The 21,988-nt window shown below is 43.1% G+C and overlaps 4 protein-coding genes and 2 long non-coding RNA genes across 9 annotated transcripts; 2 read left to right on the top strand and 4 right to left on the bottom strand.

Annotated features, from left to right (window-relative positions):
* Nucleotides 1–2,582: 2,582 nt before the first annotated feature.
* On the bottom strand, nucleotides 2,583–3,548 carry LOC134027627 (uncharacterized). Its single transcript, XR_009931457.1, has 3 exons — nucleotides 3,250–3,548; nucleotides 2,774–2,841; nucleotides 2,583–2,628 (listed from the first exon to the last, which is right to left on the bottom strand). It is a non-coding gene; the product is annotated as an uncharacterized LOC134027627 (long non-coding RNA).
* Nucleotides 3,549–3,561: 13 nt separating this feature from the next.
* pigb (phosphatidylinositol glycan anchor biosynthesis, class B) lies at nucleotides 3,562–6,690 on the top strand. Its single transcript, XM_062470549.1, has 12 exons — nucleotides 3,562–3,790; nucleotides 4,027–4,156; nucleotides 4,249–4,366; nucleotides 4,457–4,561; nucleotides 4,671–4,801; nucleotides 4,904–5,044; nucleotides 5,130–5,181; nucleotides 5,276–5,487; nucleotides 5,598–5,662; nucleotides 5,746–5,965; nucleotides 6,092–6,272; nucleotides 6,444–6,690. The coding sequence occupies exons 1-12, from the start codon at nucleotides 3,664–3,666 to the stop codon at nucleotides 6,555–6,557; spliced, it is 1,596 nt and encodes a 531-aa protein (XP_062326533.1). The 5' UTR covers nucleotides 3,562–3,663; the 3' UTR covers nucleotides 6,558–6,690.
* Nucleotides 6,691–6,873: 183 nt separating this feature from the next.
* Nucleotides 6,874–14,257, bottom strand: ccpg1 (cell cycle progression 1). 3 transcript variants are annotated; one of them, XM_062470546.1, is made up of 11 exons: nucleotides 14,086–14,255; nucleotides 13,351–13,446; nucleotides 13,061–13,163; nucleotides 12,768–12,853; nucleotides 12,444–12,657; nucleotides 12,251–12,346; nucleotides 11,131–11,436; nucleotides 10,269–10,384; nucleotides 9,647–9,766; nucleotides 7,978–9,344; nucleotides 6,874–7,884 (listed from the first exon to the last, which is right to left on the bottom strand). In XM_062470546.1, the coding sequence occupies exons 2-11, from the start codon at nucleotides 13,408–13,410 to the stop codon at nucleotides 7,692–7,694; spliced, it is 2,661 nt and encodes an 886-aa protein (XP_062326530.1). In that variant the 5' UTR covers nucleotides 13,411–13,446; nucleotides 14,086–14,255; the 3' UTR covers nucleotides 6,874–7,691. The 3 variants fall into 3 exon arrangements, with proteins under 3 accessions (XP_062326530.1, XP_062326532.1, XP_062326531.1); XM_062470548.1 differs by lacking the exon at nucleotides 9,647–9,766 and having other exon boundaries at nucleotides 14,086–14,257; XM_062470547.1 differs by lacking the exon at nucleotides 12,251–12,346 and having other exon boundaries at nucleotides 14,086–14,250.
* On the top strand, nucleotides 13,945–15,310 carry LOC134027628 (uncharacterized). The gene is made up of 2 exons (XR_009931458.1): nucleotides 13,945–14,758; nucleotides 14,865–15,310. It is a non-coding gene; the product is annotated as an uncharacterized LOC134027628 (long non-coding RNA).
* Nucleotides 15,311–15,372: 62 nt separating this feature from the next.
* On the bottom strand, nucleotides 15,373–17,784 carry dnaaf4 (dynein axonemal assembly factor 4). Of its 2 annotated transcripts, none has more exons than XM_062470550.1 (9): nucleotides 17,594–17,784; nucleotides 17,361–17,508; nucleotides 17,103–17,236; nucleotides 16,805–17,006; nucleotides 16,573–16,715; nucleotides 16,349–16,458; nucleotides 16,109–16,262; nucleotides 15,841–15,946; nucleotides 15,373–15,609 (listed from the first exon to the last, which is right to left on the bottom strand). In XM_062470550.1, the coding sequence occupies exons 1-9, from the start codon at nucleotides 17,714–17,716 to the stop codon at nucleotides 15,497–15,499; spliced, it is 1,233 nt and encodes a 410-aa protein (XP_062326534.1). In that variant the 5' UTR covers nucleotides 17,717–17,784; the 3' UTR covers nucleotides 15,373–15,496. The 2 variants fall into 2 exon arrangements, 1 of the variants encoding a protein (XP_062326534.1); XR_009931456.1 differs by having other exon boundaries at nucleotides 15,486–15,609; nucleotides 16,092–16,262.
* A 259-nt stretch (nucleotides 17,785–18,043) lies between these two features.
* On the bottom strand, nucleotides 18,044–21,938 carry pygo1 (pygopus family PHD finger 1). The gene is made up of 3 exons (XM_062471566.1): nucleotides 21,493–21,938; nucleotides 20,406–20,485; nucleotides 18,044–20,255 (listed from the first exon to the last, which is right to left on the bottom strand). Exons 1-3 carry the CDS (start codon nucleotides 21,539–21,541, stop codon nucleotides 19,020–19,022), a joined length of 1,365 nt encoding a protein of 454 aa, XP_062327550.1. The 5' UTR covers nucleotides 21,542–21,938; the 3' UTR covers nucleotides 18,044–19,019.
* Nucleotides 21,939–21,988: the final 50 nt, after the last annotated feature.

Raw genomic sequence — 21,988 nt, 5'->3', positions numbered from 1 at the left:
AAAATATTATAAACATGTACACTATCGAAGATCGAGAGTTGGAAAACAAGAGAGCAAAACTACTTCATGTTTGGCCAACAACAGGCTGAATGGGGATTTGAACTCATGAGAATAAGGTTACAAAGCAGTCTCTCTATCCTCTCTGCTACACACCAACCGTTGAGAAATAGAACTGTTTCTTTGAATAGAAAGGGCAGAGTATTAGCTTTGGTCAACATTGGGACAAAGGTTAACAGTTGACATTTCAAGGTGAAATTGCATGAAATTGTGCATGGTATTTCAGAATGATGTCATCCTGTTTAGCTAAACAGATAATCAAAATTATGACAGGCCAAAAGATAATGGCTGGATTCCAACCTACTACCTTATACTTTACAGATCACCATCCCAGCCCATTGAGCTATTCTCAGTGTTGAATATTATCATGTTCAGTTACTGTATAAAAAAGTAAGCTGTTTCTCCTGTGGTAAGCGTTGTTAGATTCAGCCAACGTTGAAACTGCTCTAATTCAATCATTTTCACATAACAAGGTGAAATTGTTTGTGGTACTTCAGAATGATGTCATCCTGTTGAACTGAACAGATAATCAAAATTATGACAGGCCAAAAGACTATGGCTGGATTCCAACCTACGACCTTATACTTTACAGGTCACCATCCCATCCCATTGAGATATTCTCAGTGCTGAATATTGTCATGTTCAGTTACTGTATAAAAAAATAAGCTGTTTCTCCTGTGGTAAGCATTGTAAGATTCGTCCAAAGTTGAAACTGCTTGTACATTTCCTATAAAAACGGGACAACGGAATGACTGGGTTGCTGCTGTAAAGAATAACTTACTCATAGTTTTTTTTAAAAGGTTGTTAGGAGTGCCATAACTTACTGAAATGAATTTGTGCAACAGGCAAGGGATCCACCTGAACAATTAATTTACTTCATTAGAGATAACCATTAGAGTTATCTCTACCATGCGTAGACTACAAGTAGCTAGCTACTGTGGTGAACCTGGCTTGTTTTGCAGTGGTTTACACAGTCTCGCTAAACAGATGGACGGAGTGTTGTGATGGGCTCAAATAAACACGCATTGCTATGTTTTACAACCGGAGGATTTATCGGGAGACTAGAAACCGTTTGGTCAGAATAAAAAATAAAAAACTATGCCTCTGACTGGTATTGAACCTTGATTACCAGCACAACATCTCAGCCAATTGAGCCATTCCCAGGCATGGAATACACAAAGTTCAATAACTGGATAATTAAAAAAAGCTGTTTTTCCAATGGCGAGCATTGTCAGATTTGGTCCAAGTTCAAACAGCTGTAATTCAGTCATATTTTGACATATCAAGGTGAAACTTTGCATGGTACTTCAGAGGCATGTCACCTTAAAGCTTATTAGGTTTTAACCATCCTTCAAAAATACATTTGATTTAGTGACACAAACATATTGAGGCAATGTGGACATTTACATAAATACACCCATTTCAGCCATTTTGTACTTGATTCAATTGCCTTAAGTAACGTTTTTAAATATGTCAATGATACATATCTGTACCAAATTTCAAGTCAATTTCACCTTTGGTTCAAGAGAAGAGGAATTTTGAAGGTTTTCCCAGATTATCACAGTACAGGAAAATCCATCATGGCAGACCTTATGGGTCCTTGAGGCTTTTTTGTTCCTCATGAAAAATGAGGCATGCACACCAAGTTTCAGAAGAATTGGAGCAATGGGGTGGAAATGCCATCACTTTGAAAATCGGACATTTGGGCGTGGCCTGTGGCGCCCCCTATGGTCCGATGTGGCCCATATTTGGTGTGGGGGTACCCACTTGGATGTAGTATCAATGTGCCAAATTAGAAAATTTATGACCAGGGACTTTTTGAGATATTGGGGCGCAAGGAGAAGAAAAATAATAATAAGAATACCAACAATAACAATAGGTTCCCTCCTACCGGAGGAACCTAACTAGTCAGTCGGAGTTCATAAAGAAAAATCTGCCTTTTGGCATTGTCAAGGGAGGTTAGGTGTTATAGGCTATATAGAAAGCTATCATGCCAACGGAGCAACAGCGTCCCCTATGGACTCACTAGTATTATATTTAGAATGATATCTACTGACAGTCCCATAAAACCCATTATTTTACCCTAAATCCTAACTTTGCATATAGGCTACTTAGCAAAGACAGATCTTCGACAATCAGACCCAGACATTGGTATTGAGCATAAAATGAAATAAGGCATTTTATTTAACATTTATATATGACGACACAATCATGTTGCAAATGACAAAACGATTAATCAACACATTTTATTCTTTTGAAACAGGTTGTGCCAGGCTCTCGGACACAGTTCCTGCGGTAATTGCCGAGCTGGGACTCTCAGGCACTTTGACAGGGGAGTGATTCTCTGGGATGCTCATACTGGCCTCTGGTTGATTCAGAGTATTTGGTACCTCCTGCTTGTGTTTTCCAGGTCCCTGGTTCTTCATCTGCGACTCAAAAAATGGCTTGTATATGTAGACACCACCACCAACTCCTAGCACTGTAGCGAAGGCAATTGATGTGAAGGGTACCCTGTGCCCTATCATGGCTTCTCTGGAGCAAGACACAGCACCTAGTATTGCTTTGTTGACCCTGTAGAGGATTAAAAAAAAGGAATTATAAATGTTGAGTCCACATCAGGTCCAACCCTAGGTACATGGACGCTTAATCTGGAGGGTGAGAGGTGTCAACAAAGGACTTTCATTACAATGTTAAACATATTGTTTTTCTAACCTACCAGCTAATGCAACTACAGTTGAAGGTGTAGATCTGTATTTGTCCCCAGAGTGCCAACTGTTTGTAGGCCTACAACAGCAAAAGCAATAGAAACACACAATATCATATCAAAAACAGAATAAATAACCAAACAGCTACACTTTTATGTCACCACAAATTACCACAGGAAAGTAGGCCTACTAGCAATCTAGTTCAGTGGTCTTCAACCCATGGTCCTCAGGGCCCACAGTCCTAATATGTTTTAGATGTTTCACTGCTCCAACTAAACAACCAATTCATTTGAATCAAGTGTGTTGGAGCAGGAAAATATCCGGACAGCGGGCCCTGACGAGGGGTTGAAGACCCCAGCAGTATTTCTTGAGGATAGATTAGAACCAAGATGTACAGTATCCCGAGGAGCTTGCATTTCATAGTGACATATACACACGTCTGCGTTAATACTTTTTGCATGTTAATAAGCATTACTACATGACCTACCTCGGTAAACTCACCTCAATCTCATGCCTCTGGCTCTGAAAGCAACAACTTGACTAGATGCTAGTAGCTAGCTTAAAGGGCAAACATGGACCAACTACAACGAGCGGCAAGGGACAAACAGTTTTCTTCTGAAACCTCTAACATCAAAATAGGTGCCCATATTTACTATTGAGCAAAAAAATGGATTCTAAAATCCATATATACAACTCGGATTTTTATGACAGACAATAGACTTATACAAATTATAGAGTTAACGTATTTTTCAAACTGACTGCATTTATTTGACCACGCACAATCTACGTCACCCACAGACCTAAACACGGAACTCGTGTTCAGAGGTGCTGTTCCGAGACTGTTCCTCAGATTACATTGTAATATCATGCCATTACAACGTTACTTTCGATCACAAGGTGCATGGAAGTAATGGACAGGATTCGTGCGCGCCTAAACACAGGGAACAAGACATTTTCGGAGCCCATTAAACTACGGAAAAGAAAATCTCAGCTTTACAGTAAAGAAGATACATGTCCTTTTGACAAAGGTAGACTAGCTATGCTAATTTGTGCATGCCAGCATGGACGGTTGAGCCTTTTATTATTGGGTAGCTGAGCTAGCAAGGTAGCACACTATAAAATGCGTTATCGTTATTATGTGTCAGTAAGTAGTAAGAGATAAGCAATTAGAAACAAGAGTGTCAATAAAGCATCACAAATGTATTACAAAGGTAGTGATCTGATAGAATCTCCTCTGCTATAAACCAGTTGTTGAACTCTACAGGTGTGTTTGGGGTCAGTGTCTCTGTGTTCTCTGTGACTTTCCGTCTGATAAACTGCTTCCTGGTCCAGACCAGCTTCGTACCTGACGAATACTGGCAGTCCCTTGAAGTCTCCCATCGCATGGTTTACAAATATCCTTTTATCACAGAACACAATGTGTACCTTAAACATGAATCTTTTCCAAAACCTCTCTAGTACATGAAACTGTCCTTAATAGACTCACTTATGGCTACTTAACCTGGGAATGGAAAGAAGGATTACGAGGATTCTCTTACCCTCTGATCTTTGCAGTAATTTACAAGATCCTGCACTTCACAAACTGTGACTCAGTTCAACTCTTGGTTAGTCATGGTTCATGGAAATACCTCAGAATCTACAGGTGAGACTAAATGTGTTGGAATGCACTAAAATGTGTGTTGTGGACTGTGTAGGTATGGGCACCAAGAGTTCTCCAAGCCCTCCTGGCTGCCCTGGGTGACATCAAGCTCTACTCTCTCATTCGAACACTTGAGCCTTCAGACACTGCTAGATGGACGGTAAAGAAGAACCTCTCAGTGTGTGATGTATCTTTTTTTCTGTAATCTCATTCTAAGAACTGAAACTACAGATGGTGTTTGTGTCTCTTGCTCTGTCCACACTCCACAGCTGTTCTGCCAACTGTCATCCTGGTTCACGTGGTATTGCTGCACCAGGACCTTGACCAACACCATGGAGACCACCCTCACTGCTCTGGCACTGTGCTACTACCCTCTGCCAGGCACTAAAACACACAGCAGGTACCACATACTAGAGAACCTATACACATATCTCACATAGACCCGGATGACTGAAAGACGACGTGCTCTGTATTTCTGCTTATGGTGTTTTTGTTTTTTCAGCACCAAATATTTGACTCTGGTTGCCATGGCAGTCATTGTTCGTCCGACAGCCTTGATTGTGTGGCTTCCTCTTCTCATGCAGCACTTCTGGAGAGAGAACAACAAGCTAAGACTTGTCACTCACCACTGCCTGCCCATAGGGTCAGTGCTCTTGCTCTCTCTCTGTGCCGTCAGCTGCATCGTTGTCATGCCTCAGTTACTAGAGGATTCTCTTCCTTGTTTACAGGGCTTTGACTCTTGGTGTATCAACCTTGATTGACTGTATGTTCTATGGAAAGGTATGGATCTGTGTAATATCCTGTTTGGTGTTATTCACTCCTTCCGCAATGCATTTCATTCCTTACTGCTGCCTTCAACACCTTCTTCCCACAGACTACCCTGGTGCAGTACAACTTCTTGAAGTTTAACATCTTGCACAATGTGGCAGAGTTCTATGGCTCCCACCCCTGGCACTGGTATCTCAGCCAGGGCTTTGTGGCTGTCATCGGACCCCATCTGCCTCTCTTCCTCCATGGATGTATGCTGGCCCCAAAGAAGTACAGGATACTGTTGGTAACTGTGATCTGGACAGTAGCGGTTTACAGGTTGGTGTTTTTCTGCAGTGATGGTGAAAATTATATTAATATAATAAAGAGTTTATATAAAAACATATATATAAATGTGTGATATATAATATATTTGTCTTACTTTCCAGTTTGCTCGCTCACAAGGAATTCAGATTCATCTATCCTGTTGTACCACTGTGCATGGTGTTCTGTGGTGAGTGCTTCAGTCAGAGATTCAGTCATTTTCACACTCAGATCCAGAAACTTAAAGTGTGTTATAGTCCATTTCTGTTGCAGGTATTTCATTGGCCAGTCTGAAAGCCTGGAGGAAAAAGGTAGCTTGTGTCCTACTGGTGTCCAACCTGGTTCCTGCTCTGTACACTGGTCTGGTTCACCAGAGAGGAACCCTGGATGTAATGGGCCATCTTCAGACCCTGTGTCACAACAGCCAGTCTGCAGGCTCCATTCAACCGGATATCTACTTCCTCATGCCCTGCCACTCAACTCCTTTCTACAGGTAGCTACCATATGCAGCTTACGTTTCTGTCAGTACTATTGGCCCTATCGGATTGGCCACAACATGAGTGACATCCAGACTCTACTAATAAGAACCTGCACTGATGAACATGCTCTCTGTTTGTAGTCATGTTCACTGTCCAATGAGGATGCGTTTTCTGGAGTGTCCTCCAGACCTGCATGGAAATAGCAGCTATGTAGATGAGGCAGAGCACTTCTTTGACGACCCTCTCCTTTGGCTGAGGGACTCTTTTCCATACAAGTCCTCACTGCCTACCCACCTGGTGCTCTTTGATGTTTTGGAGAAGGTTAGATAAGACTTATTTGTGGACACAATTCCGAGCCACAAAAAGTCCCTTACATTTTCTTAACTTGCATGCCAAATGATTCATCAAACCCTATCCAACTCTAACTCTCATCACTGTCTTGTATTTCGACAGAGACATTCTTCTATTCACTCTCTCCCGCTTGTGTTTCAGGAGATTTCTGTATTCCTCAAAGGAAATAAATACATCAGAAGCGCTGAGATCTTCCACACTCACATGCCTGAGGGCCGTGTTGGAGGAGGCATCCTCGTCTATGAGAGGCACTGAGATGTAAAGTCACATGATGGTGCTAAATGTGCTGAAATAATGACTCATAAAATGCTTTAATGTTTCCTTCTCTCCATCTAACATTGTAGTGAACACTACTAAATCGTTAATAAATTATTTTTTTAAATGATAATGAATGAATGGCGCTTTTGTCATTAGTCTACTGGTGTAGCATGTTACCATGCTAATGCTAACCCTAGCATTATGAGAAAATACACTGTTAGGTACTGGTGCTCTGGCTAGCCTAGAATTGGTCAGTTCAGACTAGTCCTGATCCAACCTCCATTTTTCCATGACCATAAAAATACGAGCCAACTTTGTCAACTTCTTATTTTTTATTTTATTTGGGAGCTGCATTTCTTTCAACAGCACATCTATAAATGAAAGGTAATACGTTGCATTCAAACACAGTTGGAATGTTACAGAACAATTCAACTACCAAACATTTTACGTGGAAAGCCAACAATAACACACCTGCACTTCGTCTCACCACAAGTCAGAGGCAGATAACCGAGGGTAACATGACAAACATTAGCTATGGGGGATTAGAATGTTGTATCATTCAAAACACCACGAACAAAGCAGAACTCTCAGTAGTTTCACTGCCTTACAAGCTTTACTGCTTCAAATATCATTACTATTATCAAGGACATAAGATTTCTCAGCAATGCGAGTCATTTTTTAAAGGCTTTAAATCAATGTCGATTGTTGTTCCAGCAGATCATTTAGACAATGAAAATGTTAAACCATTAAACACATTCTTAGAGGCTATTCACTGATAAGAGATCTCTCAAGAAATTCTCAACAGTAGGTTTTTTGTTTTTTCCCTCTACAGATTTGTCTGTATTCCCATGTAATTGCTCTAGTTATAAATATTTAGACAATAATTTAATTAGAAATCAATGCAGCAATTCTTTGTGCGTTCAGATACATCACTACTGCTTCTAGCCTAGTAAGTATAGCTTTACACAGCACAGGAAGCTAGGGACAGCCAGCTGCAGTAACATTGTGCAAAATCACAATAAAAGAAAAAGAAAGGCTTTTCATCAAATGCATCCAGAGTAGAATTTGCAACAACAGTATCAGGTTAAGCCATTATTTAAAAAACTAATCAATAACTAATTAAGGTTCTTCTCAATATTTTGGATCAAAAGGCATGGGACCCAGCTCAATTTTGACATCAGTCATGTGTCTGTCTGTGTTCTGTCCACTTCTGCTCCACTTCCTGTCTCTCTGTGGCCGGGGGCGGGACCTCTGCTGCTTACGCTGCTGCTGATTGGACCTGTGCTGCTCCTTCGTGGGTGGGTCCGGCCCCTCAAAGGGCCTGCTGCTCAGAAACAGAAACTTTATTCACCTCACTGCACTACTACAAACACAGCACATATAACACACATGACCTGGGGTCAGAACAGCAGCTCACCTGGGCCCATAGCGCTGTGAGTAGGTATCTCCAAAGAAGTGCTTGTAGATGTACTCATCCAGATCTTCGAAGGTGTCATCGTCGTGGCCGTGGTACTCCTGCATGTCTTCCAGGTAGTCCTCCACACCACTCACAAAGTCAGTGAACAACATCTGGTCGTGGATGAACACACCGTTGTGAAAGTAGTTATTGATGAAGCTCTCCAGCTCCGTCCAGTGGTGGAAGTGGTCAACCTCCTGCTGGAGGTAGCTGTGGAGGAGCTGGTTGAACTCGTCTGCTCTGATGGGGTCCATGGCTTTGTTGAAGAGGCTCATGGACTCCTGGTAGGCACAGTCAAAAACTCCAGAACAGCCTTTGGGCCCACTTCTCTGGTTCTCCTGGTCAGGCTCCTCCTGGACCTTGCCCCCAAACTTGCGGGTGTTACGGTTGGCCTGGAAGGAGTCCTCTGTAGATTTACGAGGGTGTCTATGCAGGGGCTTGTGGGCCCGGTGCTGCCAGGAATCTCCCTCTGAGCGCTTGTGCTCCTCCTGCTGCTGCTGATCCTGCTGCTGCTTCTCTGTCCTCGCATCCTTCCTCTCGTGAAACCTCCTGTCATGAGGCCGCTGGGTTTTGTCCATGATGCGCGTGGCCGAGTCCTTGAAGTGGCGGAAGGTCGATTTGACAGAATCAGAAAACTTCCTCAGGTTCTCCTTCACGGCCTCTTTGGCTTTCTTTATCTGCTCTTTGTGATGGTGCACAAACTCCTTGGTGGAGTTCTTCACCGCATCAAACGTCTCCTTCACCTTCCCAATCACGCCTTCTTTGGGCTTCTTCACCTTGGCCTGCTTGTCCCCTGTGGCCTTGTCATCTTTGGTCTCTACATACAGCCTCTCCCACAGGTCTGAGCGCTGCTGCTCAAAGCTCAGCTTCTTCTCCAGTTCTGCCAGACGGGCCTGCAGCTCCTCTGTCTCCGGGTCCCCCCCCACCCCTGCCGCAGCACTGCTCAGCAGGTCCAGCTCCGCCCTCAGCTGCTCCGTCACACGCCGCTCCTTGTCTAGCTCTTTCCTCAGGGTGTGAGCTTCGGCCATCAGGGTCTCCCTCTGGCCCAGCACGCTAAGCACACGCTGCCTCTCTTCCTCCAGGTGCTCTTTCAGGCGCTGGTTCTCAGACAGGATGGAGTCGGCCCCAGCACCCCGCTCCTCCAGGCCCCGGATCTGTGAGCGCAGGCTCCTCAGCTCCTCCTGCAGGGCGGACAGGGACTCCTCTTCTCGCTCCAGAGAGCTTTTCAGCAGCTGGTTCTCCACCGCCAGGTGCTTCTGCTGGGACTCAGTCTTAGCCCTCTCCATTGCAGTCTGCTTCAGCTGCAATGCCAGATCATCTTTCTGGGCCTAGAAGGGGTGGTGGGAGGGGAAAGAGATGGTCGGGGCAAGCATTATCGACTGGGTGGCTTTGAACAGATTCCTCGAGTGGCTGACGCACCTTGAGATAAGGTGCGATGCAACAAAAACAAAAGTGTTTCTATCAGTCATCGGTCAAGACCTTAGATGACACACAAGATCTATTAAATAAATAAAAACAAACACAAATCATCTGATGGTGAATTTTGTTGCAGCGTCTGACTAGTTAAATGTTTAGTCCAGCCTCATCTGATCACCTTAAGGAGAGCGGCAGGGACGGGTGTGCATGTTACCTGTAGCTGGGCCTGTTTCAATCTTAGCTCCTGGTTCTCTTTAGTAATTTCATCCATAATGTGTGTGAGGCTCTGCACCGTGTCCTTCTGTAGGTGTCCTCTCAGATTCTCAACCACTTCCTAAACGTGTGGAAACAGCAGCACCAACGTGAGACAATCCCTGACACCTTAGCATGAAGCTTTGACCTGCCAGGCCTGCAGACGTCAGCTGACACGCGGCCACAAAACACCTCACCATTTCCTGGTTGTCATTAAAGTAAACCTGACCCGGTGGTTGTGGTTTAGTTTCAAGCTGACTCCTAGGTTGAACAACTCTTGATCAAATCATGATTTAATTTTTACGGAAAAAAGGAAGAGTGAAAGACGTTTTTCATCTTTGCTGCATGTTTGATATACAGACACAGATCAAACAGAAGCTCCATAATTTATAATGGCATTTGATGGAGGACTGATGTCAGTATTCAGAGTTCAGTCAAAACACAGGAGGACCATGCTACAGCTGAAACAAAGTTCACCAAAACCAAGAAAGGAAAATAGGCAAAATAAATAATAGAAGTTATATCCCCAGAGAGTAGAGAGTGTTAGTCAGTGTTGTTGAGTCATGAAAGAGCTCCTCACAGACCTTGATGACAGTTGGCTGTCCTCTGGAACACTGAGGAGGCAGATCTCTGGGATCGCCAAGATCCCCCCCCCTGATCTTCTCCACTATCTTCTGCCTCTCCTGAGTCTGCACCGTGCCTAGTTGGGACATTCAAAACTTTCAGTTAGGATGGATCTAAGATCTGGCCATGGTGTCCATCATTATAGCACATATACAGTACAGGACACATGTGCAGTAGTGGGATGAGTATGTATGTCGTGTGGGTTCCCATATGACTGCCCATGCAGACCCAATTAGTTTCACCTTCACTTCACACATTTCAACACAACCTGGTATGACTCATCAACCTTGTATGACTCACCAACATGGTATAACTGAGCATACTTTGGGAGATTGGGGAAAGGCCCCTCTGATTCCAGAATTCCCGGGATAAGTTTCCAGAATTTTAGGGATACATGTTTGGAACTCCCGATATTGTGGTGTGAAAGTAGTGACACACAAACACAAACCACAAAGAGGCGACTACCACAGATACGAAAACCACAGTCTGGACACAGTATGGTGTTTGTCCACTCATATACACTCTAATAGGGGTGGGGTCAATTCACATTTTCTTTCATCCCACTATACCTAGAGTATGTACTAAACATTCAACACCATGGCAGCAGTAGCACATGCCCAAATTTCTATCACCACACTGGTCATGCTATTCAAAACACAGAAGTAAACTGGCCAAACAGGTTGACAAATACCGTCTGTCAGTGCATACAGTACCTTCAAACTGGCCTGGGGAACACAATCAGCAGATTAGATCAACAGAAAGAGGTCAAAACAATAATAAAATATCCTGATCGCCATTTTATTTCCCCCACCAGCACCTCACCATAGAAGTGTCCGAAGCCCATACTAATGGCGATGACCAGAGCCAACAGGATGCACTTGTTGAGGGTGCCGCTGACATGACCCGGAGCAGGAGGAGTAACCAGTGGCTCCTGCAGCTCCTCTTGGTGCACCTCAGGAACCTCCTCTCTCTCACTGTGGCCAGACTCCTGCTCCTCCTCTGGCTCAGCTGTGGAGCTGGTGGTGCTCCTCCTCACCCTGCGCCTCCTCACCAGGGGGGTCACCTGATCCACAGCCTCGTCCTCACTGCTGCTGGAGGCTCCTGCTGTAGGCTGCTCTACTGGAAACACTGCACACAAATACCCAGATTTATTAGTTCTTTATAAGTAGTAAAACTTTGTGTGTGTGTGTAAACAATCAGTCTATGTGCAAAAAACATTGCCAAAGCAGGTTCAACATGTTTTCCTGGTTTGCAAACAAAACCCTTAGAATTAAATATCTGTTGTTAAAAGGTTTATCATGTTCAGTGATGCTAACAGTTTAAATTGTGCTTACACTTTGCCAAAAGTGTTAAACTTGAACATAAACATAGGGGGTTCCAAGCTCCCTTGAGACGGTCAGTTTTTAAATCTATTTCAATCTGCTCATTATCTTAAATCAAATGAGACTGATTGAAAAATCTGATTAAGAAATCTGTTTTGTAATAGAAGCAACAAATTGAGAGAAGTAAACAAGTCCTGAGTATCAGGTTTAGTTTGGGCTACAGGGACACACCAAGACCCCAGGGCTGGGCCCACAACCACCACAGCCTGACAGACACCCAAACAAAGCAAATAAACAGGGTACATCCAGGAGAAAGGGATCTCTAAACTGGCTGCCTCTGTCATCTACAGTAAGGACGCCTCTGGTTGTTCCTCCACTAGCAGGACAAACCAGAGACTAGCTTCTAGAGGATTACAAGCTGTTAAAGACACACACACACCACACGCAGCAAGCTGAAATACCACACAAGCATTTTGTTCTACATATTAACAGACGCTTGCAAAAGAGGCCAAACTTGTTTACGTCCTCAACTGAAAGCAGCTTATCTGGGTTCGGCCTGCGCTGTATTGAGCAAGGCAAGCACGCTATCATATTCACACTATCACTCTGGATGAGACGACCTGAGAGGGAGCGGCTGCCAGACAGCTGGCCTTTCAGATGGCAGCCAAAGTCCCAGAGAGTTTGTGGAAGCTTCCAGGAGCTGAGCACCAGGCCTGCTTTAGGAGCAGGGAGGGGAAAGAGGAAGTGGTTGATGTTTGTTTTATTCTTTGTGCTGAGGTGGTGGACGTGCTGGGCTGTGTAGGGCTGCCTTACCAGTCTCTGCTGTGCTGAAGGTGTACTGGCTGCTGGAGGAGGTCCCCAGGTAAGAGTCTTCCCCGCCAGTGGCCTCCTTTTCCTCCTCCAACTCAGCCTGCTCCTCCCAGGGGCCCAGTTCTGCCTCCCTCATGTCCCCAAGAGTCACGATGTCTGAGTGGTCGCTGGAGGAGCACAGGGTCACATGCTCATCCCCCGCCACCTCACCTGCAACCTGCCGGAGATATGGTCCAGATGGTTGGCATAGGGACAGTGGTAAAATGGCAGCATGGGGATTCAGACACAAGCAACAAGTGAAATGTGTTTGTTGTTTTCTACTCTAACCTCAGAGGCACTCAGAGTTTCATCTAAGATTTCTTCCTTCAGGGTGGCATCATGTGATGACTCAGGTCTATTGTCAGATCCTTCGGCTGAAAAACATGGAAAACTTTTTAACATTGCAATTCTGAAAGATTTGAAATTTTAATATGTAGGCCCTATGCAAAACACCATAATATTGCATTGTTGTTATTTGAGTAAGAAAACACACACAACATTTTGTTATTTCAACATTTATATAACTTATTCTGTGGACAGCACCCTACAGCTATAATGGGGCTTGTGGTCCTCCCTCCTACCAGAGAAAGAAGCATGCTGGTCCTGTTGCACTGCAATGCATTCTGGGAGATCCGCCACGCATTCCAGACCATTCTCTGTTCCCAGGGTCTCTATATCTGAACCCTTGTAAACAAAACACAGCCTTTAACTCTGTATCGGGACAGTTTCTAACTACTTTAGATGTCTGTATTGTTATTATGTCTGTGAGTCAATTTTGAACATTCATAGGTCTGGGTATAGGATCCTAATAGTGCCACACAGGGTGATGGAGACTCAATAAAAGACTGATAGGTACCAAACAACGTCTCACCTCATTACTAATGATAGTCCAACCACAGGAGGACTCGGTATCACTGGAGCTCTCCGACATCCTCCTGCCAGCAGAGTGCAAAGGAGCTTTGTTTTTCTGAAACAGTTTACAAATGAGCATGACACTAACATTTGAATTCACAATTTATCATTACCAAATGGATCTGTTAATGTTTTATAAGATCTGAGATAAGACAGTCAACAGTACTTTTCAGTAGACCCATCTCAAGTGTTCACTTGGAAATGTAATGCTGACCCATTCTATGTCGGGATAATTTACATGGACCGTACTGTGTATGTGTTCTGGTTAAAATTGAGACCACCTCTAAGCTGGAGATATCTCTAAAGATTCCACTTGACAGTTTGCAATATCGCAAAAACAGGCCTACACCCTCGCTTAAAATCTTGAAGGCTGTGTACCGTTACGACCGACATACACTCTCTCCCTGGCTGCAGAGACAGAACGATGATGTTCTCGATCACAGCGTTACTAAACAGACCGTCTTTGCCCGGCTGTTGTCATGCATCTACCCTACTGTAATAGAAAAACGATTGTGACATGATGTCAGCCAGCCAGTTAGCCAAGATAAAATACTCTACACTCGATCAAAAAAGGACATGCTAATATTTAGCAAAAGATGGCTCCACACGATTGTTAAATAGACTCCTGCCTGGCAAGTCTAAATAATTATTCACTTCGAAACTAACGGCATCTTCTGTTCGTTAATATAATTACCAGATATGCTCTTCGATTTCCAAGTCAGAAATTATGAATCACTAAAGTAAGCTACTGTTTGATACTGTAGTTAAAGAGCCGCCCTCCTTCTGTGGCTTGTAACTAGCTAGTAACAACAACAACAAACCACACCACTACGGGAGGCGCGAGTTTTGACTTCCGGTGTTCCGACGAATTCAGTTTCCCTGCCCTGTTCCCCCTTCCCTACGCGTACGCGAAATCATGACGTTTAAACTGAAATAAAGAAAAAAAAATCTCTCTGGCTCTTTCTTGGACCATCGACGGAGGTTATACCAAAAGAAAGGTCTGCTACAAGGTACCAGGGGTGCCTAATAGAAAACTAAAAGGGCAAGTAGACTAGTTAGGCACGTCACTTATAGAAAAGTAGAACATGTCTTGAAATCGATGACGATCGATTACATTCATTCTAGGTATTGCAATACATGTACATCATGTAAAACACAACATAACATAACACAACAACACCAGAGCAACGATTTTTCAATGGCTCTGAACACCACTATTTGATCAGACATGTCAAATGTTAACTACTGGCTTTTAGGGCACCAAATTCGTTACTATGACGGTCGCTAAGGTAACCAAAACAAAGATCAAGTCTGTCTAGTGTAACTTCTTTCCTAGGTTCTCATATCCCAGTGTAACATCTAGCAAGGTAGATATTAAACATATTGTCTGTCAGCAATATTACAAATAATGTGTGGGGAATTAATTCACTTTAATATTAATTAGGAAGTATTGACGACGACTTTGTATTTCAGGGGAACTGCATCAACCGGAGAGATGTCAGCCTCCGATGGACAACAGCAACAGCAACCAAACCTGGCACCCGCAAATCCAGGAAACCCCGTCTTCTCGTGTATGATGACCCCAGGGAAAACTGAAACGCCTAGCGTGCCATGGGCAAAACCTCAAAGCCCCCTTTACAAGACCACTTCGAATGATTATGGTGTAATTCCTCCGACGTTTGAAACATCACCCTGCACCTACCATCCTATGTCTCAGAGATTCTCAAGGGAACTTGGTAAATGTGGCACCTACCGGGACAACTCCTTCAATACAAGTTTGGACAGAAGCCGAGTGTGACTGCCTTCATTTGCAGAACACTATCTGATATGTTACTGTTGTAGTGATGTTATTAAGACGTGTGACTTTTCACCCATGAATAATACTTGGTGGCATAGTATTAAAAAGTAAAAGCAGACCATCTTATTTGTGCTGTATTTTCTCTTAATACTACATAACTGAAAATAATAATAATAATTGCATTGTATTATAAGTTTATTACACCACAATACATATTTCAACTTGTATCTAGATAAAAATACAATTAACATTTCCAACAATACGCACATGTCTGTGGATTTACAAAAATGCAGATATGTGGATTTCTCTACTCCGTGTGGAGGGCAGTACCTTGAATAACCTGTCTGATCTTATGTGTATCTGCTAAAAGAGCTTCATTGTTAGGGTGGATCTTCAAAGCAGCCTGGTAATCCAGAAGACCTGCATGAGGAGTTGAAGAGAAAATAAACTGGGAAGCAGTTCAAATGGGCTGCTACATTTACTGACATCTTCTTTTTTACTTTCACCAATAGAGGTCAGTAAAGTGTTAGGCTATTTATGAATTCAGTCTATTTTGCCATCATGTGTTTGTGTTCAGTGATGTCTAAAGCCAATGCTATGAGTTTAGAAGGAGAATGCAGTATTCAGGAGACAGGATATTATGGAACAGACCTTCTGCATACAGCTCCAGTTCACAGAAGGCTGTGCCCCTTCTGACGTGGGCCTTCAGCCTGGCGGCTGCGTTGTCCTCCACTGGGGGTGTCAGCAGATCAAGAGCCTGCAGAGTGAGTGTGGATCACACAATGTTTCTAGGAAAATGTGTCTTAATATAACCAGAATATGTACTAAATAATACAAATAATAATTTACAGTATGAAATGTTTTTTAAATTATATTTAGTACACTCAATTTGGAAGATGTACAATATATAAGTATTGACCCGAGATGAATCCTCAATTGCTTTGTGCAGGTTTCTTATCTTCAGGTGACAAGCAGCACGATTGGAGAACAAGGCAGGGATCCGGGGGTTTAGCTGGATGGCGAGGTTGTAGGCGTTGACCGCAGCCTGGTAGTTTCCAGTAGCAAATAATTTGCTAGAAAACAAAGAGCATTTTTCTATGTTAAGAAAAAGGTGTTGAAGATTAAAAAATGTGCTTTGTTAGCAGAGTACACTACTTACTCTCCTTTCTCCTTAAGCCAGTCAGGGTTCTTCTCCTCGTCCGTCAGATCCCTCATCTCTGCCAGGTCGGCGCTGAGCGCCCGCCTGGCCTCAGCCTGCTTCTGTAGCCACTACTCTCAAAACACACATTTCAATAGATACAATAACATGGGAAAAACTGTCCTGTTGGCCAAATTCCAATGAAACACATTTGAAAATAGAATCTATTGTAAAATCTATTGTACCTGTTCCTCTTCTGGAACTCTTGATTCCCTCAGAGCGGTAGGGAATACTCGAGGGGTGAAGGTGATTTTGATGTTTCCTGTGGTTCTTGGGGCCGGTAGATCCATTTCAAATGTATTGTTTGTTTGATAAGTGTCTTTCCGATCTATATGAGAGAACATGTGAACATGATCTCACAAAAACATTGTCTGCTGATGGTATGATGTGATGATACCATTGGAAAGTTTAATTTACCTTTCTTGACCTGTACCTTTCCTGCAGTGGTCTGTCTGTTAATTTCTTTGATTTCTGTTTTGTTTGCTCTTAAAAGTTTTAAACTGGTGTCCTCCACAGCTTTTTGCTTGTGTTTCTGTTTCCATGCTTCTAGCTCTGCTGTGGCCTTCTCACGTTCATCATCTTTCATCTTCTGGATCCCAGCCCTTTCCTCTTCCTCAAGCTGAATAAAGAAGTATCAAACAACATGCCCTTCTGGATAAAGTCACTAAATGCTATAACAGAGTAATTGATAGAAGAAGCGATGTAAATGACCCACCCTCATCATGGTCTCCAAAGCATACTTTCTTTCCTCTTGTGTTTTTATCGCCCTCGCTTTGGAATCAGAAGCCAGTTTTTCTTGAACTTTCAACTGTGCCCTTTCCCTGATCTCCTTCAATTTATGTTTGTCATCTGGCACAAAGACACACACACAGAAAAAACATACATGCTCAGACATTGTGTGCTATGTGGAGAAATAGTAGCCTATAATCATAATAATTGCCAGTAAATGTTTGGATTTTGCTGAATTGCTTACTATTTTCCCTGATGAGGTTCTCCCACAATCTCTCAGTTTTCTTCTGCAATGTGAAAACTGCAACTCCATTTCCAATTTTTGCTGAGCTTTTGTCGTCATTTATAGGCTCAAAGAGGAAGGCTTCGAACAGAAACGGGGGGAAATGCACCTGCAAATACAGGTAATTTATTTATCAGCCAGTTACTTCCAGAAGTTAGCACTACAGCTAGCTGGCTATGACTTACCAACCTTACCTTTAGGTATTCGTCAGTGGAAAATATGTCTACTTTCCCAGCCTTCACTCCTTTTAGTGGTACATTTATGTAAACCATCGATTCTGTCTGTGTCCATGTGTGGTCTTTGACGACTAAAGGCATTTTAATAAGTAAACATTAGCTTGGTAGCAATATAGCTCTGATTACAGGACCACTGGCAGGCAGACAGAACGGTGTGTTTAGTAACTACAACACAAAGTCGGTTGCTATGGGATAGTTTTGGCTCTAAAGTTGACTTAACTATGTTTATGTATAACTAAAGTAATGAAATCTAATATGCTCTACTTAGAGCACGAGTCGTTACATTTTTTATATATATAATATACATATTTGAAAACGTATTGAGAAGTTAATTTCACAATGGGACATTCTAGGATGGCCTCGATACAAACTGACTCAATCTGAAATAACTTGAAATAATTTGAAACATGTAGCTCATTGATGCAATTTATGTTTATATCCCAATTCCAATTTAGGAACATTTATTTGATCAACAATTCACCAAATTACAATTTGTGGTATACTAACAGTAGTTAGACACAGAAAAAAATAACCATGAGCTGTACTTGACAAATAGGCCTACCAATATTTCCATTGACCTCAAAAAGTGGGTAGGCCTAACAAAAAATAAACTTGATTTTAAAACAATTTCAAAATTAATTGACTTGCATACAAAACACTTGTCATTTCAGCATCAATCATGTATTTCCAATAAGGGAATATAGGTCCAACAATCTGAAATAATTGAAAAATAAACTTGTTCACACAATAAAGAATGAAATATGAAGCAAAGTGCACATCATGTAAAAACCTTTGTTAAAAATATACTCTTTATGCATATTCATTTGAATAAACTGTATCTGGATAATAACTTCATCAAGGCCCCAAATACATTCAATAACAGGAGTTATGCCGTAATCCAACATTTCTAGTCAACGAATAAAGTTACAGGTGCAAGGATAAAAGTACCTCAGATATACATTTTATAGACAATGTCAGGTTTAATACAGTTTACAGTTGTTATTCTGAAATGACATTTTCAGCGAGCTTAGATGGACCTTTTCATTACTGGGGAAGACTAAAATATTGTAAGGGATCACAAGTTTGTAATACTTCAGTTTGCAATACTTAAAAGAAGAGTAAAACAATGACATAGAAGCATGACATAAACCCCCCTAATTAAAGGGAATAAAGATTACAGTAGCGAAAAATATCAAGCTTGCGCATTTGCCGAAGCATGGGACAATATTGCTACGTCTTCCAAAATAATATAAAATGCTGAAAGAAAAACGAAGTAGATATTCAATATCTCCAACAACATATGTATAACAGAAGCCAAGTCAAAGAGTAAAAATCCTAGTCCATCTACAGCCCCACCCCCCAGTACTGTCAGAAACCTGCAGCACTACCCCTCAGTACTGACTGGCACTGTGTGTTCCTTGGTTCTGAGGAGCAGAGCGCCCTTGTCCTTCATGCAGGAGTCGCAGCCCCACACAGCCCAGGCTTCAGCTGTCAGCAGGTTGTAGGCTGTCTCAGTCATCCCAGTGCAAACCCTGTGGAACCATTTCTGGCATAAGGCTTCACACATGATTGCTTCCTGGTCATCATTTACTTCAATCAAGCAGATTCCACACGGATACACAGGTTCTGCTGATGAGAGGCTAGATCTGTTGGGATGCATTCCAGTCTTATGTTTGGCTCTTCCTCCACTTCCATTCCCACTACCTGCTCCCTCGCCTCCATCACCTCTCATTCCTCTTCCACCGCCACAGCCAGCTATGTTCTTCTCTGGCTGGGATTGCTCCATGGTCCGGCCTGTCTGAGGAGACTTCTTCAGGGCATCGTTACCAAGGTCACTGGGGTTTCCAGGGTTACCTGCCTGGGCGATGCCATTGAGCTTCTGACCTTTGACTTCCTGACCAGCTGCAGAGCCTCTGTTCCTGGACCTGAGTTCGCTGTCCCTGCAACTTACCTCCTCTGAGACTTGGATGGGTTTCTGTGGAGATGTGTTCTGGGATGTCTTTCTGCTGGACGCATCCCCCATTTCTGATTTAGGTTTGGTGGTGTTGGACAGAGAGAAGCTGTTCTCCTGGTGTGTGAGGCCCTGACAGGAATCTGCGTTGGTTCTGGGTGGAGGATTCCTACTGGGATGGGTCTCAGGGCCCGAACTGGGACCCATATGTTCTGGAGGAGGAGTGTGGACCACATAATGCAGAGGCACTTGGTTTATGGTGTCTCCCAGGCCTGGTCGCGCAAGATGATTGGGTGGAAGAGACATGTTGTTGTACTTGATGCTGAACAGAGACTGGTTTCTGAAAGTAGGATTTTCCTGGTGCCCATAGGTGAATCCTGGAGGACGACTGAAGCCTGCTTGGTTCTGGAGGAACGGGTGCAGCTGGCTCCGCACCGGGTACGGCCCGTTGTAAGGAGACACCATCCTCCCAGACATGACAGGGGCCGTCCTGGGGGGGCCATAGCTCCCCAGGCCAGGGTACTGTGAGGGGCTGAAATATGGGTTCCCCACTGACAGAGGCTTGAAGGAAGGAGAGTAGCTGTCATCAAAAGGATTGGCTGCCACTAAGTGGTCTGTGCTGGGGTTTGGGGGCGGAGCATACTCAGTCAGAGTGGAGAAGGAGGGAGTCTGCTGATATACAGAGAATGTATTAGCTAGGTGCACTGATGCAATACAGATAATAAGATAAATACATTTTTCCTCTGGTATGATGTGGTTCATTCTTCACTTAGCCAAGACCCCAGATTGTTGTTCTGCATGTGTGTATTCTCACTGTACCTGAGACTTGCATTTTTTCTTGTCTGGACTCCCGAGCAGCACACTTGGCCCTCCTAACCCTTCAAGTCCACCATCTCCACCTGAAGAACATGTGCAATCAAGTTTAACATCCGAATATGCAAATTTTATCATAAAACTACAATTTTGATAATTGCAGATCATGTGTAATATATTCGTTTTCGTTCACCATACAAGGTGTAATCAAGATGCCATTGTTGTATTATATTTTAGCAACTGAGATTGAGCACTGGAGGCCAAGCCTATTCATTATTTGTTTTTTTTATGGTGGCAGACAGCTGAGCTATGGTTAGTTTGCACTGTGGCTAGTAAAAACTGACCATATCTTGACTCTGACCACCAAAATTCTGTAGAACTAGCCTATGCACTTCTGATCATTTCTCAGCTGTAATTTCTGTACACACCATTTGTACAAATAGTCCAAATCCTTAAACTTTGGATACAAGAGTCAGTTAAATGAATAAAGTTTGCAAAAGTAGCCTATAATGTGTTTCATAACGCTCAGTGTAGTGGCAGTGGTATAGCCTACTATATAATCAGACAATCAGTATGAAGGCGGCTGTTGAACAAAACGACCGTTTTTGTGGTGTTCAGGCTTATACAAAATAATGATATTGCTACTGGGTATCATATTGTGCTTCTTCAATACAAGATATGTAGGTCTTGTCTAATAAAGAGTTGTTCATGTAACAATCAAACATAGCCTGTTTGATTGCAAGCACATTGGCATCACTGACTTCTATTAGCTGACAACAATCGATCAATAAAAATGTCAGCTGACTGTAAAAGTTCGTGGCAGTTCTAATGCAAACAGATTCTGACAGAGAGAAAGTTTGTCGAAAGACACTTCTCTAAGGAAAACAAAAAAACACAGAACACTGTCGATCGTGTTTAGAACGCTAAAATTGACAACACGTTTGTTTCATTCAGTACTTCAAAGGCCTTGAGGCCGACCTGCTCCTTCATAGTCGTAATTATGGTCGAGACTTAAGAGTGGCGTATCATGCCCCTACAGACAGGCTGCAACACACCACGCACGGGCAGTGAAAATGCTGAAATCGGACGTTACCTCGGTGCCTTTTGATTGAGAATGTATCTTTATCCTGTTCTGTTGACATTACCGAAATCCATACATGACTTAAACGAGCAAAAATGTCAAGATATGATGTCGCTTTAATACTCTAAAAGGTGACAGTAGTCCACCGCTCTTTCCCCCCAACAGCAATCACGGCTATCCGTGTGACGAGGAAAGCTGCAATCGCTGGCAAAGTTTGGGAGGAGCGGATAAATTCAACTTTGAGATACGGTGTGTCACGCGGTGAATAGTGAAAACAGCGGCTATATGCGAATCATTTGATCACGAGTCGTGAGTGCCGAAGCTGTATACTTGGTTGTTCTTATTTTCCCCCAAACGTAACCTTAATGTGGCAGGAAAGATACCCCTCCATGTTGGCATGTGAGTGTGTCTGCGCCACGGCGGTGTCAGATGTGCCGTGGAGACGGTGTGATGATGAAACGCTGATATAACACAGCGACTGTAGGGGGCAGAAGCTAATATAACTCCA

Source organism: Osmerus eperlanus, chromosome 10, assembly GCF_963692335.1.
Source record: "Osmerus eperlanus chromosome 10, fOsmEpe2.1, whole genome shotgun sequence".
Lineage (NCBI taxonomy): Eukaryota > Metazoa > Chordata > Actinopteri > Osmeriformes > Osmeridae > Osmerus > Osmerus eperlanus.
Note: the sequence above shows the minus strand (reverse complement) of the source record. Positions and strands in the feature narration are given on the sequence as shown.